The sequence below is a fragment of the Lolium perenne genome, chromosome 6 (genome assembly GCF_019359855.2).
Source record: "Lolium perenne isolate Kyuss_39 chromosome 6, Kyuss_2.0, whole genome shotgun sequence".
In the NCBI taxonomy this organism is placed as follows: Eukaryota; Viridiplantae; Streptophyta; class Magnoliopsida; order Poales; family Poaceae; genus Lolium; species Lolium perenne.
The window spans coordinates 100,652,088-100,664,248 of NC_067249.2; the positions used below are offsets into that span (position 1 = coordinate 100,652,088).

General features: G+C 42.7%; 2 protein-coding genes across 13 annotated transcripts; one reads left to right on the forward strand and one right to left on the reverse strand.

The window, feature by feature from the left end:
- The first annotated feature begins 553 nt into the window (after positions 1–553).
- Positions 554–4,366, forward strand: LOC127307420 (uncharacterized). 4 transcript variants are annotated; one of them, XM_051338143.2, is made up of 3 exons: positions 554–2,117; positions 2,256–2,379; positions 2,950–4,366. In XM_051338143.2, exon 1 carries the CDS (start codon positions 826–828, stop codon positions 1,993–1,995), a length of 1,170 nt encoding a protein of 389 aa, XP_051194103.1. In that variant the 5' UTR covers positions 554–825; the 3' UTR covers positions 1,996–2,117; positions 2,256–2,379; positions 2,950–4,366. The 4 variants fall into 4 exon arrangements, with proteins under 4 accessions (XP_051194103.1, XP_051194104.1, XP_051194105.1 ...); XM_051338144.2 differs by having other exon boundaries at positions 2,256–2,314; XM_051338145.2 differs by having other exon boundaries at positions 2,279–2,379.
- Positions 4,367–4,632: 266 nt separating this feature from the next.
- On the reverse strand, positions 4,633–11,027 carry LOC127307421 (uncharacterized). Of its 9 annotated transcripts, XR_007855546.2 has the most exons (9): positions 10,941–11,027; positions 9,534–9,790; positions 9,206–9,435; positions 7,535–7,702; positions 6,900–7,027; positions 6,709–6,782; positions 6,080–6,514; positions 5,932–6,009; positions 4,633–5,082 (listed from the first exon to the last, which is right to left on the reverse strand). XR_007855546.2 is itself a non-coding variant. In XM_071821965.1 (6 exons), exons 3-6 carry the CDS (start codon positions 7,012–7,014, stop codon positions 5,010–5,012), a joined length of 336 nt encoding a protein of 111 aa, XP_071678066.1. In that variant the 5' UTR covers positions 7,015–7,027; positions 7,535–7,702; positions 9,206–9,908; the 3' UTR covers positions 4,633–5,009. The 9 variants fall into 9 exon arrangements, 2 of the variants coding, with proteins under 2 accessions (XP_071678066.1, XP_051194108.1); XR_011747106.1 differs by having other exon boundaries at positions 9,206–9,790; XR_011747105.1 differs by lacking the exons at positions 9,206–9,435; positions 9,534–9,790; positions 10,941–11,027 and having other exon boundaries at positions 7,535–9,194.
- Between the last annotated feature and the right edge of the window lie 1,134 nt (positions 11,028–12,161).

Genomic DNA, 12,161 nt, shown 5'->3' on the forward strand with positions numbered 1-12,161 from the left:
TGCAACCTAAACTTCATACCATAAAATTAGTGGTTCTTTCTATATTTCAACATATGTCAAAAGACCACGGCTTGAAATACCAATTTTTGTACCACTCTGAGTCTCCGACTCTATTGCTTCCCTATTGTGTTTCATTTTCTACCCGCTGCATAGCCGAGTGCCTTCTTAGCTTCACCGAATCCACATGTAGAGATTAAGCGACACATGGAAGTGCATTACAGTAATAACTACTATATTAAAGCTGAACAGCTTCGATTTTTGACAGAATTTTGAGGCCTCCTATGAATTAATCTGGTTCTGAGACTGTATTGAATGGCTTGATTTTCGTAGGATTCTCCGGTGTGCAGGTTTGGTGCTCTTTAGCATTTGGATTGTTTCTTGTGGTGTTGCCACATCTGTTTCATCTGCGGTGGTGGAGTTTTCTTTTTTTTCTTCGTCGTGTGGACGTAGCAGTGTTTGCCTTTTGGAGCGTTACGGGATGGTCAAAGCGGCGTTCTGCCCATGTTCCTCACGCGTGGGCTTTTTTGTGCCTCGACACGTGCTAACTTTCCAGTGTCTTCTCTTTACCTCCCCTCTCCATCCCTCAATATTTTGGACAGTCCCATTATTTTCCAATGAACCCATTGGACTCCCTCTGTTGCATCTCTTCGCTATCCAAAATTCCAGATTTCTTACTCTGCTTCGCCGGCTGCCCCCTCGGCGCTGCTCTGCTTGACGGAGACTTCGAGCATGGATTTCATTGCCTGGACTCTCCGCTGCGGCGAGATCCCCCTGGTAGAGCTCCTCCGTGGCCGGCGTCCATGGTGAGGCTCGGCTCCTGCTCCGATGTACCCCTTGGCGCTGCTCCGGGCGACGACAACTGCGAGCAGGAATATCCCCCCGCTAGGGCTTCCCCTGCCACGAGATGCCCCTGGCAGAGCTCCTCTGTGGCCGGCGGCCATGGTGAGGCTCGGCTCCTGCTCCCGTGTAGCGGCCCGCTGCCCCGTCGGTGCTGCTCTAGCCACGGTGACCGCGAGCAGGAATTTCCCCCCGCCCAGGCTCTACCCTGCCGCGAGATCCCCCTGTCAGAGCTCCTCCGTGGCCGGTGGCGATGGTGAGGCTCGATTCCTCCTCCGGTGTAGCGACCGTCGACGAGGTGCTGCAGCTCCCCGACGCAGTTCCTCACCTGGAAGCGGTTCTCGGACCCAAAGGCTGGTGCGCTTCTTGGTTTGCTTGACTGTGGGTGGTCTGTATCTTGGAGGAGTGGCTCTCAACGACGCCCTTGATTCGCCGCTTTATGTCCCCATGAGCTTTTTGGGTAAAGGTCCCACGCCTCCGTCGGTTCATTGTCGCCGCGTGCCCGGCCGGAGGTCCCTGTGTATTGGCCGAGTTCGGCGGCGGCGAGCCGTGTCGCCGCGATCGAGCCGCATGACGAATGTGTTTACCATGGCGGATAATGCAGCGGCAGTGTGGGCGGCTAAGTTTTGCGTGCCTATGACAGTCGTGCATGCCGCCATCGACGCGCTACAGCTGAAGATCGCTCTGTTCTGGGTGCGGTCTTTGCTCTGGGCCACGCCAACCCTGCACAGCTCTCTACGACCGGTGGAGACGGAGCGGGGCTGGGCCGACAGGGTTTGCAGCGGCCAATCCATTGAGGAGTGTCCTTGTGCGGTGCGGTCCAGTCTTGCCCACGCCAACTCCTGGTGCTCGGCGGCCGAGCGGCCAGATTGGATTGGAGATGCGCAGATTGGGGGCTGTGCTCGGCGGCCGAGCGGTTGCCTCGCCATCGTGATTCCCGCATCCTCTGGCGTATGCACGTCTTGGCTCTTCGAAGAGGTACTGGTCGCCGTGCCAGAGCGCTACGCACGGCGTCACCGACGAGCTCGCTATCATGGAGGGTGCCATCCGAAGATCTCCAGCGCCATCCTCCGCGTCGACTCGATTACAGGCAAGGCGTCCATCCGCCACTACAAGCAGGAACCGTCCTGTAGAGAGAGGCAGCGGCGGGCGACCTAGAGGTCCAGCCTTACCTTCTTCATCAGACCTCGCCGGTTCCCTCCGCAACACAGGCGACAACCTCATCGTCATTGACTTTGTCTGCCCACTGTCATGGTGCCAGTCGCACTCTCCATCCTAAGGTATACTAGATGATAATGCATCATGCTGCTTTCCTTTCTACGGAAAACAATAATGGTGGCCATTTAGGTCGCCCTGTACTCCTGTTCTAGAAGGCCATCTAGCAATATGATTGTTGATCCTTAGTTTTTCTCTTTCAGTTGACTATTCACTGTTGTAATAGGACTCGAGGATGGCCGTTGCCATGGAGCAGAGGGAGGTGAGTTTCGCGGGAGCAGTCCCGGAAGAGAAGAAGTTTCTTTTTCTCCTTCCTGCAGAAAACAAGTAATTTTGTCTAGCTATTCTACAACGCATTCAATGGTATAATTTTTAGCAAAACAATTCATTTTTGTGGAATGATCAGTGGTTGTTACATTTTCTTGGTAAATGATACAACATTTTTAGCATGCCTAGATACAATATATAGGCAGGTGTTCCCTGGTCTGGGTTTGTGGATTTTCTTTGTTGCACAAAAAAAAACTAAGATGGTGATTAATATCAAGGTGTTTATTTCTTTATTCAAACTATAACTGCTTGGAGAAAAATATTTATTGAAGCTGGCCAATGCTACATTTTCAATACTACAAATGTCAAAATGGATAAGATCATAATAATGGCAATTCTACTAATGCAATTATTTTGTGGGATGTTGCTTCTTCACCATCTTGGCAGTAATTGTTTTCCATTTTACATGTTGGCATGCATGATTCTTCTTGATAGCAATCAGATCTTGCTTAGGTTTAGTGTTCATGTATGGGTTATGTTTTCTGTAATGTGAAATAACTTACTTCTGCATATTACAGATTACAAATCGGTTTGCTCTTAAATGACCCCGTGCACGTTTGTTCCTGGCAGGCCACAAAATACCTTTTTCGACATGGATCTGCAAAGTTTGAAAATGTCAGATAGCAATCGGATCTGGCTAAGCTTTACTGCTCTCATATGGGTTCCAGTTTTTTATAATATGAAATAACTTCTTTGCATGCTGAAATTTTGTTGACTTCCTTTTCCAGTCTATTGGTTAATTTGGTAGCTCTAAAAATCAGCTCATAGGATAGTGTAAGAGAGAACATTCTTTTTTTCACGATTAGTGGATTATTGATTATCATATTGCCCTTATTACGGTTCTTAATCTGCATACTTTTTTCCTTATCTTCCTAGGCTAAGAGCTTTGTTTTTCTTTGCTAACATCCAATGCTCATGAGGTGAGCTATCCTCTTACATTCTGGATGTGGTATAATTTATTTCAAAAGGAAGAGTTAGATCACACATCAATCTTGCATTTACTATCTAACTATTACTCAGGACTAGAGTAATTCGATACCAGGACATATTATTTTCTAAGTGGCTGGTATTCTAATTCAGCAGTAGGAGCCATCCACAATAATTGAAATGCAGTGTTCTATGATGGCGGTGAGGTGAGCAAACTGATTTCTAGCATGAAAAGGATGTTGGAATAAAACTTGTTCATGGTGATGCATATAATTGACACTGGTATTGGTGTCCAAATATAGCACCAGAGCCAACATAATCTTCTTTTATATATATTATATACTGTTTATTAACATGAATAGCTTATTTCTCTTATATTTATCTGATCCTAAATTGTTCTCAGGGTTTGTGGTTCGTCGTATAGATGCATGGCACCCACAACAACATTTCATTATGACAACACCAAATCTAGCAACTCCCTTAACTAATTGCTAAATACCATTTCGGAATTTCGAGCATGTTACCCATGTATATAATCATATTCCTCCTTTTCGACACATCTCATTGCTTAGTTTCTACGAACATTGAAGGTTGCAGTATTTTTTGTCATCTTTGGTTTATATAAAGAATATAGTGGAACAACTACATGCTTTAGTTGATACGAGATTCTGGTAACTAAGCTTGGAACTATTATTCAGTTCGTTCATTGATACGAATCAATATATTTGATATCAAATTTGTAGGTGGTGAACATGTAGTCTATTTCAACTTGACATGTTACTCCCTTTCAATTACTCCTCCATTCTTTTATTTTGTTTTATTTGGTTCTCTATAAAATGAGATATCTTGCATACATGGTCCCCGGTTTTTCTGTAGGGTAGATCTGTGGTTGTGAACCAATGCATATATCTATCTTTTCTCTCTCTCTCTCTCACTAAGTTTCGTCATAAAACTTCCAAGTATGGTAGCCAGACTGTTTTGGTTGGTCAGGTTCATTATACAAATTATCGACTATGTTTTTCCATATTGTCAATTAGTCTCTGATCTTGCAATGATTATAATTACCACACAATAATAGAAGTCTCGACGATATTGTACCTCTGCTAGCAATTTCAATCCATCAGCAAGTTGTACCACAATCTAAGTGACATATTCATGCGATCTCACGCATTTTGCATCAGTTAGCCACGGCACAGGCGCGGCGTGCCGCCGCGCCAGCCATAGCTAGTATGGTTAATGAAGGAACATTCTCCACTGCATATTCAACGGCTTTTTTAATTTAAAGATTAGCTTCTGGCTTTGTGCTGAAAGAGAAAATATAATGGATGGAATAAGATTCACTTCTTCAAAATCTCTCTCCCATATGATTATTTTAGATGACTCTTGTTCTGCATAGTACATTTTCTCAGATAAAAATGGAAAAGGCAAAAAGTCGTAATCTTCAAAAATGGTGTGTTTGGTATATGATTAATCACAAGCACCACATATTGGAAATCCAATGTAGAAGGTTTTAGAATGTTTTTTTTAAAACAGACAGTGAATCGCATGCATCCCATCTTCTGCCTCCAGCGAGCGATTGCTGACTACACCAAGTGTTTGTCTCTCCCTGGTTGTAGAGAAAGGGATTGCTGACTGCACCAAGTGTTTGTCTCTCCCTGGTTGTAGAGAAGTGACCTCAATCTCCTTCCCCAACGCCTCAGAGTTTAGCTTTTTTCCAAGAGCCAGATCTGCCTTGTCAACGCCTCAGAGTTCACTGGCCTGCTAATGTTACAAGGCCTGGAAAACAAGAAGTGCATCACTATGAACAGACAATGTGTGCTGTGTGCACAAACAAAATTCCAGTGTAACCAAAGAGTAACCCAAAAAGCATATATAATGTACCACCCTAAATCAATCGACTGGAGGATAAATGGTTTCTCTCCTATAAGCCATATTAAGATACATTTAAAGAGAGCTCAAAGACTACACAAAATGAGCCAGAAGTGTCCACACACTCTTTCAATTCAAAATAGGCAGTTCTTGAATAACTACTACAGCCCGAGCATGAAGCACCAAACCGTGCTCCTAGAGGTTATAAAATTTCAGTAGACCCACAAAAAAAAGTAGGACCTGAGTTTATTAGCAAGTGCAATGGTAAGTTGTGTGGTGTAACTCTACTCGATTTCATGAAATAATTTCTTCTCATTCACAGCCAGATTCAGATTTGGTGGTTTTACATCTCCATATGCAAAAAAATCTATGTTGTACTACTAAAGTATTATACGGCCCAAATGAATAAACCAAAAAAATGATAATTTGCAGACTATTTCAGGGAAAAAAATCGTTATCCCCCTGTGTCTTGACAACATACTCAATTCGGCAATAATAATCTAAGTTTCTAGCTATAATCTTTGCATATAGGACATGCTTCCACATGGCACTAATATTACAAAAAAATCGGCTTAGGGAGTATTAATAAATTGAAACTTTAATCTAGCCAGCATGTACTGATTAAAAAAATGGTTAAGGATTATTTAGTGACACACAATGGAACAACATTTGCTCAGATGCCTTCATGTCCGAGCCAACAATAAAGTAGGACGAATACATATGACATGCTACATAATCAAATTTAGCGTCACAAACCTGAAGGTCACTAAGATGACGGCCATTGTGGTTTCCACCAAACATATATATTTTGTCTTGCAATATAGTTGCTCCACGCTGCAGTAACCAAAATTCAAATCAATGCTACCAAAGCAAATAGGGTTAACACATAGGATAGTAGACTTACAAATCAGAAGAGGCGAGGGAACATATGACACATCTCATAACATGGTTTAGGGTAGTAGTCCATTCGTTATGAGCACTGATAATACTGAGACCTTCCAGAATAACAACTTTATCTTGTGTCAGAAATAGTTTTTAGGAATTGATGATTTTCCATTTGTCAAAGCTGATACAATGTTTGCCTCTTCCTTTGGTTTCTTGCAAAACAGAATACATGTAAACAATCCATCCATAAACCAATAACCTAAAGGACATTAAGTGAATTGTGAAATCTCAGGAAAGCAGAGAAACGGTATACTTTCGCAGAAAACCTTGGCTTACATGCATTTCAATATCTACAACTAGCTGAGGAATACCACCTGTAATTAGTTATACCTCTAATATTTCCCCAAACAGGCGCATTGCCTCTGCCGATGGCATGCTCCCGAGCCCATGCCAGCTGAAAACGCAACCAGTCTAAGCTAGCATATATCTAGGAATAACTGCCAACATCTAGACTACCAAATTCGCTTCTAACCTATGCCTTTGCCTTTGTTCTTGTATTGGAATGAGCTAGGAGACTCGTACAAAATTAATCTCGAGAACTCCAGACATGAATAGAAGGTTGGGGATAGGGTGGAGGCATCAAATTACCTACCAGGTCCATTTTCTCTGATCCACGGAGTTCCACGCCCTGGGCTTGGGCACGTTGCAAGCCCCGCCGTGGCCTGAAAACGAAAAATTCTGAGATCAACAACCACTGATTCCGGTAGCCAACAAGGCACGCAAAGGAGACCGGCGATTTTGGACCACATGGAGAGCCTAGATCGGCGCGCGTCGGTCACCTGCTGTTGGAGGCACACCATGATAGTGCGGCACATCATCAGGGGTTTTCATCACCTGGGCGATCTCCTTCATCCTGTCGACAATGTCAACTGTATTCGTCTGCATCGCCTCCATAAACTGTATTCGTCTGCATCGCAATCATAAATTAAGAGAACTATAAACAACAGAAATACTCACGCACTCAGAACGTCTTTCGATCATTTGAACCTTTTAGAAAATTGAACCACTCCAAGGAAGAAACATTGAAGGCTTGAACAGTACCTAGAATTCTAGGTAAAACTAACAAATTAATGACTCAGTGACTGTGAGTGATGGCTACTATGGCTTTGTTTCACTAATTATAGTTAGTACTACAATTGGACTCACTGAACTGCATCGATCCAAATAGAATAGCATTTTAACAGGAAGTAGGACAAAAACTTCACGAAAAATACAGCTAGACTATACTATCAAGATTCTGATAGCAGGTATGATACTACTTCCAATGATGACCAATAATTTAAATCTCACTGGAGGCTGCCATATAAAAACAGAATGCAAATAAAAAGGGAAAATCTTTCAGGGTGAATGTTAAATACATTGAATCAGGTACATGTAGTTCTTCCTGGTGCATATGAAGTTCTTGTGAAAATACCTCGGCTCATGTCGGCGATTCTTATGCTTGTCCCATGAAACGCAATCTTCCACATGTTAGCTAAAATTGGGTGTGATTGTTGACCACCCAAGATCTTACACTTCCCTAATCTTTGAAAATTTTGCACCATCTGATGCCAAGTAGCCGGATGATAACAATAAGCTATTGCTGAAAATGTTTGAAAGATTGCCAACAGTTAAAATTAGGAGGACATGATATTTCACACATCGACATACTACATCATGAACACAACTCTTTCAAATCAGTAAGTTGTAGAGCTAAAACAAAGAGGACATAAGATTTCATACCTTGTTATGTTGATTGTTATGTTTTTGTTCGGAAGGCACAGACAAAGCACCATTATTTCAAGAAGGCATTTAGTATACGGTTTCCCTTGCTCTAATGTATGTAGTTACCCTTACTTTTCAAGTATATAGATATTAGATGGTGTGTATGGTCCAAAGATAAATGCACTTATAAGAACCTACATATATAGAACAACAACAACGTCTGCTATAGCTAAAATTGCATGTGTTGTGATTAACAGATCATGTTAACCTGCGATACTGTCATAAACCCGTAGTGCAAGCTGGCTCCTTATGCTTTAAAATTCTACACCACGCCTACTCTAGGCTACAGAATTGGCCTAGAGCTGTACCTGGCAAATGGAGAGGACAGTGCCAATATTTGCAGCAAAGAAAGATTTCGCAAGAGGTAGAAAAGAAAACATATAATGCAAGCTTAGCCTATGAAAGGAACCTACAATTGTGTGAGCGAGTCAAGCTCAAAACATAAGGTACTTGAGAACTGCCAGCTGCTACTTTTTATTCCAATGAAGTAGCTCAAACATGACATTTGTCCTAATCTATTCTGAAACCATGTTTTCACATACACTCCGTACAGGAATTTTGTGAGACATCTCTCTTCGCTAGATTTCTAACCAGGTGCCAATCTCTCTCATATGGTTCAAGCCAATATGAACACGGAAAATGTAAGCAAACAAGACACCTCTATGGTAAATATTCTTCCACGTCAGATCAGCAATCAAGGCAGACCTTCGTATTACAGGAAACAAAAATTTCTCTGACTCGTGGAAACCTAGGAAAATACCAGCAAGACATGGCTCACAAGGGAGACCGTTGTATCGATGAAACAACCTGGCTGCATCCCAGCCTTTCACCTCTAGCATCAATGAGGAGATGGATATGCATGCAATGGGAGCCGCTACTCTTGTTAACATGGTTGTTACCTGAAGCCGGATCAACTACTCCTAAAAATTGTTGTTACTCTTGTTAATATGGTTGCTCAAATATCGTAGCACATTAACAATGAAATATCTGGATATTCGAAGAGTACAAACTCTCTCGATACAAACAATCTATAACAATTAATTTATAGCCTTAAATTTAACTATCCATCAAGAACAGAGCAATAACAAACTGTAATTGCTCAAACCCATCAGAAATCAGCTTTTACCTGCTACGTGATCAGTCTGATGTGCTACTAAATCTATATAGATATAAGTAAGCTACTTGTACAACAAAGTATACGATACATGTAACTTGAATTTTACATGGGGAACAAAAAAAATATTGCTATATAGATCTACACAATCTGGGAAGTTGGTAATGCCAAATTTATATTGAAGTATTCAAAGTTCAGGAATCATACCTTTTCTAAATCTTTGAAGAAAATATTATAGACAATGTAGATAATCTGAAGTTTATGTGCTATTTAGTACAAAGAACATGAAGCAACCAAATCCTCTCCCTTTGGAATCACCAATTGAGTGTAAACAGGTAGGTGGTCACCCCATTGGCTCTTGCAGGTGCTTGAAGACCAATCCAGCTCTAGGTCGCTACAGCTTGTCATTCGGTACAGTATTGTAGTACAGCAAGCCACTATTGGCCAAGAATTTCAGTATAGATTCACCAATCCACCAGGTTGCACATGTAAAATTACGAAACTTAGCACTCGAGGGTTGCGTGCAGACATACACCTGATGATCTACGGTTGATTTTGTTGTTGGAGGCGGCAATGATCTCGTTGGCCTGGTAGACGCGCTAGCCGTTGCCCGTTGGGTGGTGGAGCGCGCAGCTTGGGGAAGGCATGCAGGGGAGAGACTGCTGTCGATGGAGGTCTTGGCGAAGCATCCCTCTAGCTGAATCTCTCTCTCTCTATCAATTTCTCTATCTCTGTTGGCCCATCTCTCTCTCTCTCTCTCTCTTTGGTTCTAAAGAAAATCAATTTCTTTGCCTGAAAGATGATAAATTCAAGACAATGCAGATATATGAGGACCAAAAAAATAATGCAACCACAATAGTCTTTTCATAGACAAGAATGATAAAAGGTAGTCATCACATCGCATCTCCCTGATTATTTGTTTTGAAAAATAAATGACCCTCCCGATTATTTAAGTAAAGCAAAAAAGGCAACTCGCTATGACGTGAATGGCAGACAAAGATGACCTATTTTCATGTGCTCCAATATTGTTTGTTAAACTGTAACACTACCAATTATAGCATACTATTTTCTATCGTGTTTTCAAATTTTGACGCCTTGATTAAGTATCTGACCACTTATAGCATACTATTTTCTATCGTGTTTTCAAATCTTCAGATATGATAAAACTTGGTATGACACTTCTTTGGCAAATCTTCAGATGTTATAAAACTACGGGCAGACTTGCATTGAAAGAGAGTAGAGCATGATGCCTGATAAGACCTTGTAGCAGTGCTATTCTATTTAGATGACACTCATTCATGCCTAACATTCAGAAGCAAAATTATGTGCTGCTATAAAAAAAAACGAGCTTAAATTGGGCTGCGTCAGAAACAACTAAAGCTGGAGCAGAGATAAACATTGGAGTTATCACAAAAAATAGCTTACATAAAAAATAAAACCTATTATAGGTATTGACAATCTTGCATTGCAAGGAGAGACATCATATGCATACAAAGAATAGAGAGGAAAAAAACATGAAATCTTTATGCAGTAATCAAAATTGAGATAACATCAAACATCAATTCGGCAAAAGCAATACCAAAGTCCAAATAGATAGTGCATTGATAAGCTGTGGATTACAACACCGGTGATCGCATTAGCACTCCACACCAAATTTTCAACTTTGGAAGTGTGAATAACACATGTTCGGTAATCCGTAGAGGAGACAGAAAACATGCAGCAACCGACCGGCCTATCCTCCCCCACGAAACCGTCCAACAAGCAGGCATGACTGAACTCTCTAATTAAGTACGTATTTATTTTAGGAAATCACCAGGAAGAATCACCCCCAAATGTCGGCACGAAACTCAGAAAATCCAAAACACAATACCCCAAATGTTGGCATAAGACTAAGTTCTAATCCAGTATGAACGCGTAATTTAAAACAGTGTGAGCGGAGTACCTTGAGGAGTTTGTGCTTCATTTCCACCTCCAGATGTGTATGCTTCCAAGACCGTGATCCTAACAACAACAAAAAATTCATCATTACAGGAGAGTTGGATAATGAAGCCCGCCCGCCGTTGTGGAAAATTTCACGGTGCTAGTGACTACGGACGCGCGTTCCTCCGATCTATAACCTGCACGCACACAAAACGCCAGTGAATAGCCACATGCATGTTCTAGCTTGTACTGCAGCATGTTTGGATTTTCCTCAAACACCTTATATGCATAGATACAAAACATCAACAGAAAGCAATATGAGAAATTATGGGTAGGGGATGAGAGAGGGGAGGAGATTATGACTGCCCTTGCCTAGATTGTACTGGTCAAGAATGACATTGGCGTCCTCAAGCTAGAGGATGATGGAGAGGGGCTTCAAGGAGGCAATCTTCCACATCACCTCTTCATACCGCTGCCGCTCTAGCTCTTCTGATTGCTCCTACTTCCTATGTCGCCTCTTTTCTCTCCCCCGCCAGCCACCAGGAGGGAGCAGACTGCTGCCGCCGGCGTCCTACTGCCTCCTCTCGCGAGGTGCGGCGACGGGCATCCGTGTTTCTTGTGCAGAAGTTGGAAGAGGGTTGATAGTAGGAAGGAAGGAGGCAGCCTCTCTCCCGCATCAGCCGGCGCTGAACCTGCTGCTCCTCCCGGCGATGCGAGGAGACGAGTTTGCGGGGCGAGCTCCAGTGACCGATCTCCGCATCGGCCTGCCATGGCTCGCGCGCTCCTCCAAGCCGCTGGTTTCGTACGGTGCTGTGATGCGAGCTTGGAGAGGGAGGGCGCCGGCATGGACGCGGGGAGAGGAAAGGAACAAGGGTTTCGGGGAGAGGGCGGAGGAGGATGTCGACTTCGAAGGCGAGGGTTTCGGCTGTTGGGTTCCCTTTTCCATTCCGACGATTAGTTGGGCTTGGCCCAGTTGGCGGCGTGCGGGGCGACGGAACGTTCGACGAACCGGGTTGACGACCAAAATCTTTGACGTATTGGCAGAATAAGGAACATGTTCCTTCTTTTTAAGTAGTGTAGATTTTTGAAGATACAGCGGTAGTGTTTTCACTATACTACTATAGTATAATTTTGCATTTCAAGGGTTTTCTCTAGTTCAACACAATGATACAAACTATCCCAGTACTCCGAATTTATTTTTTCTTCAGCTGAATACATTGAATTTCTACATAAGTTTGTGCAT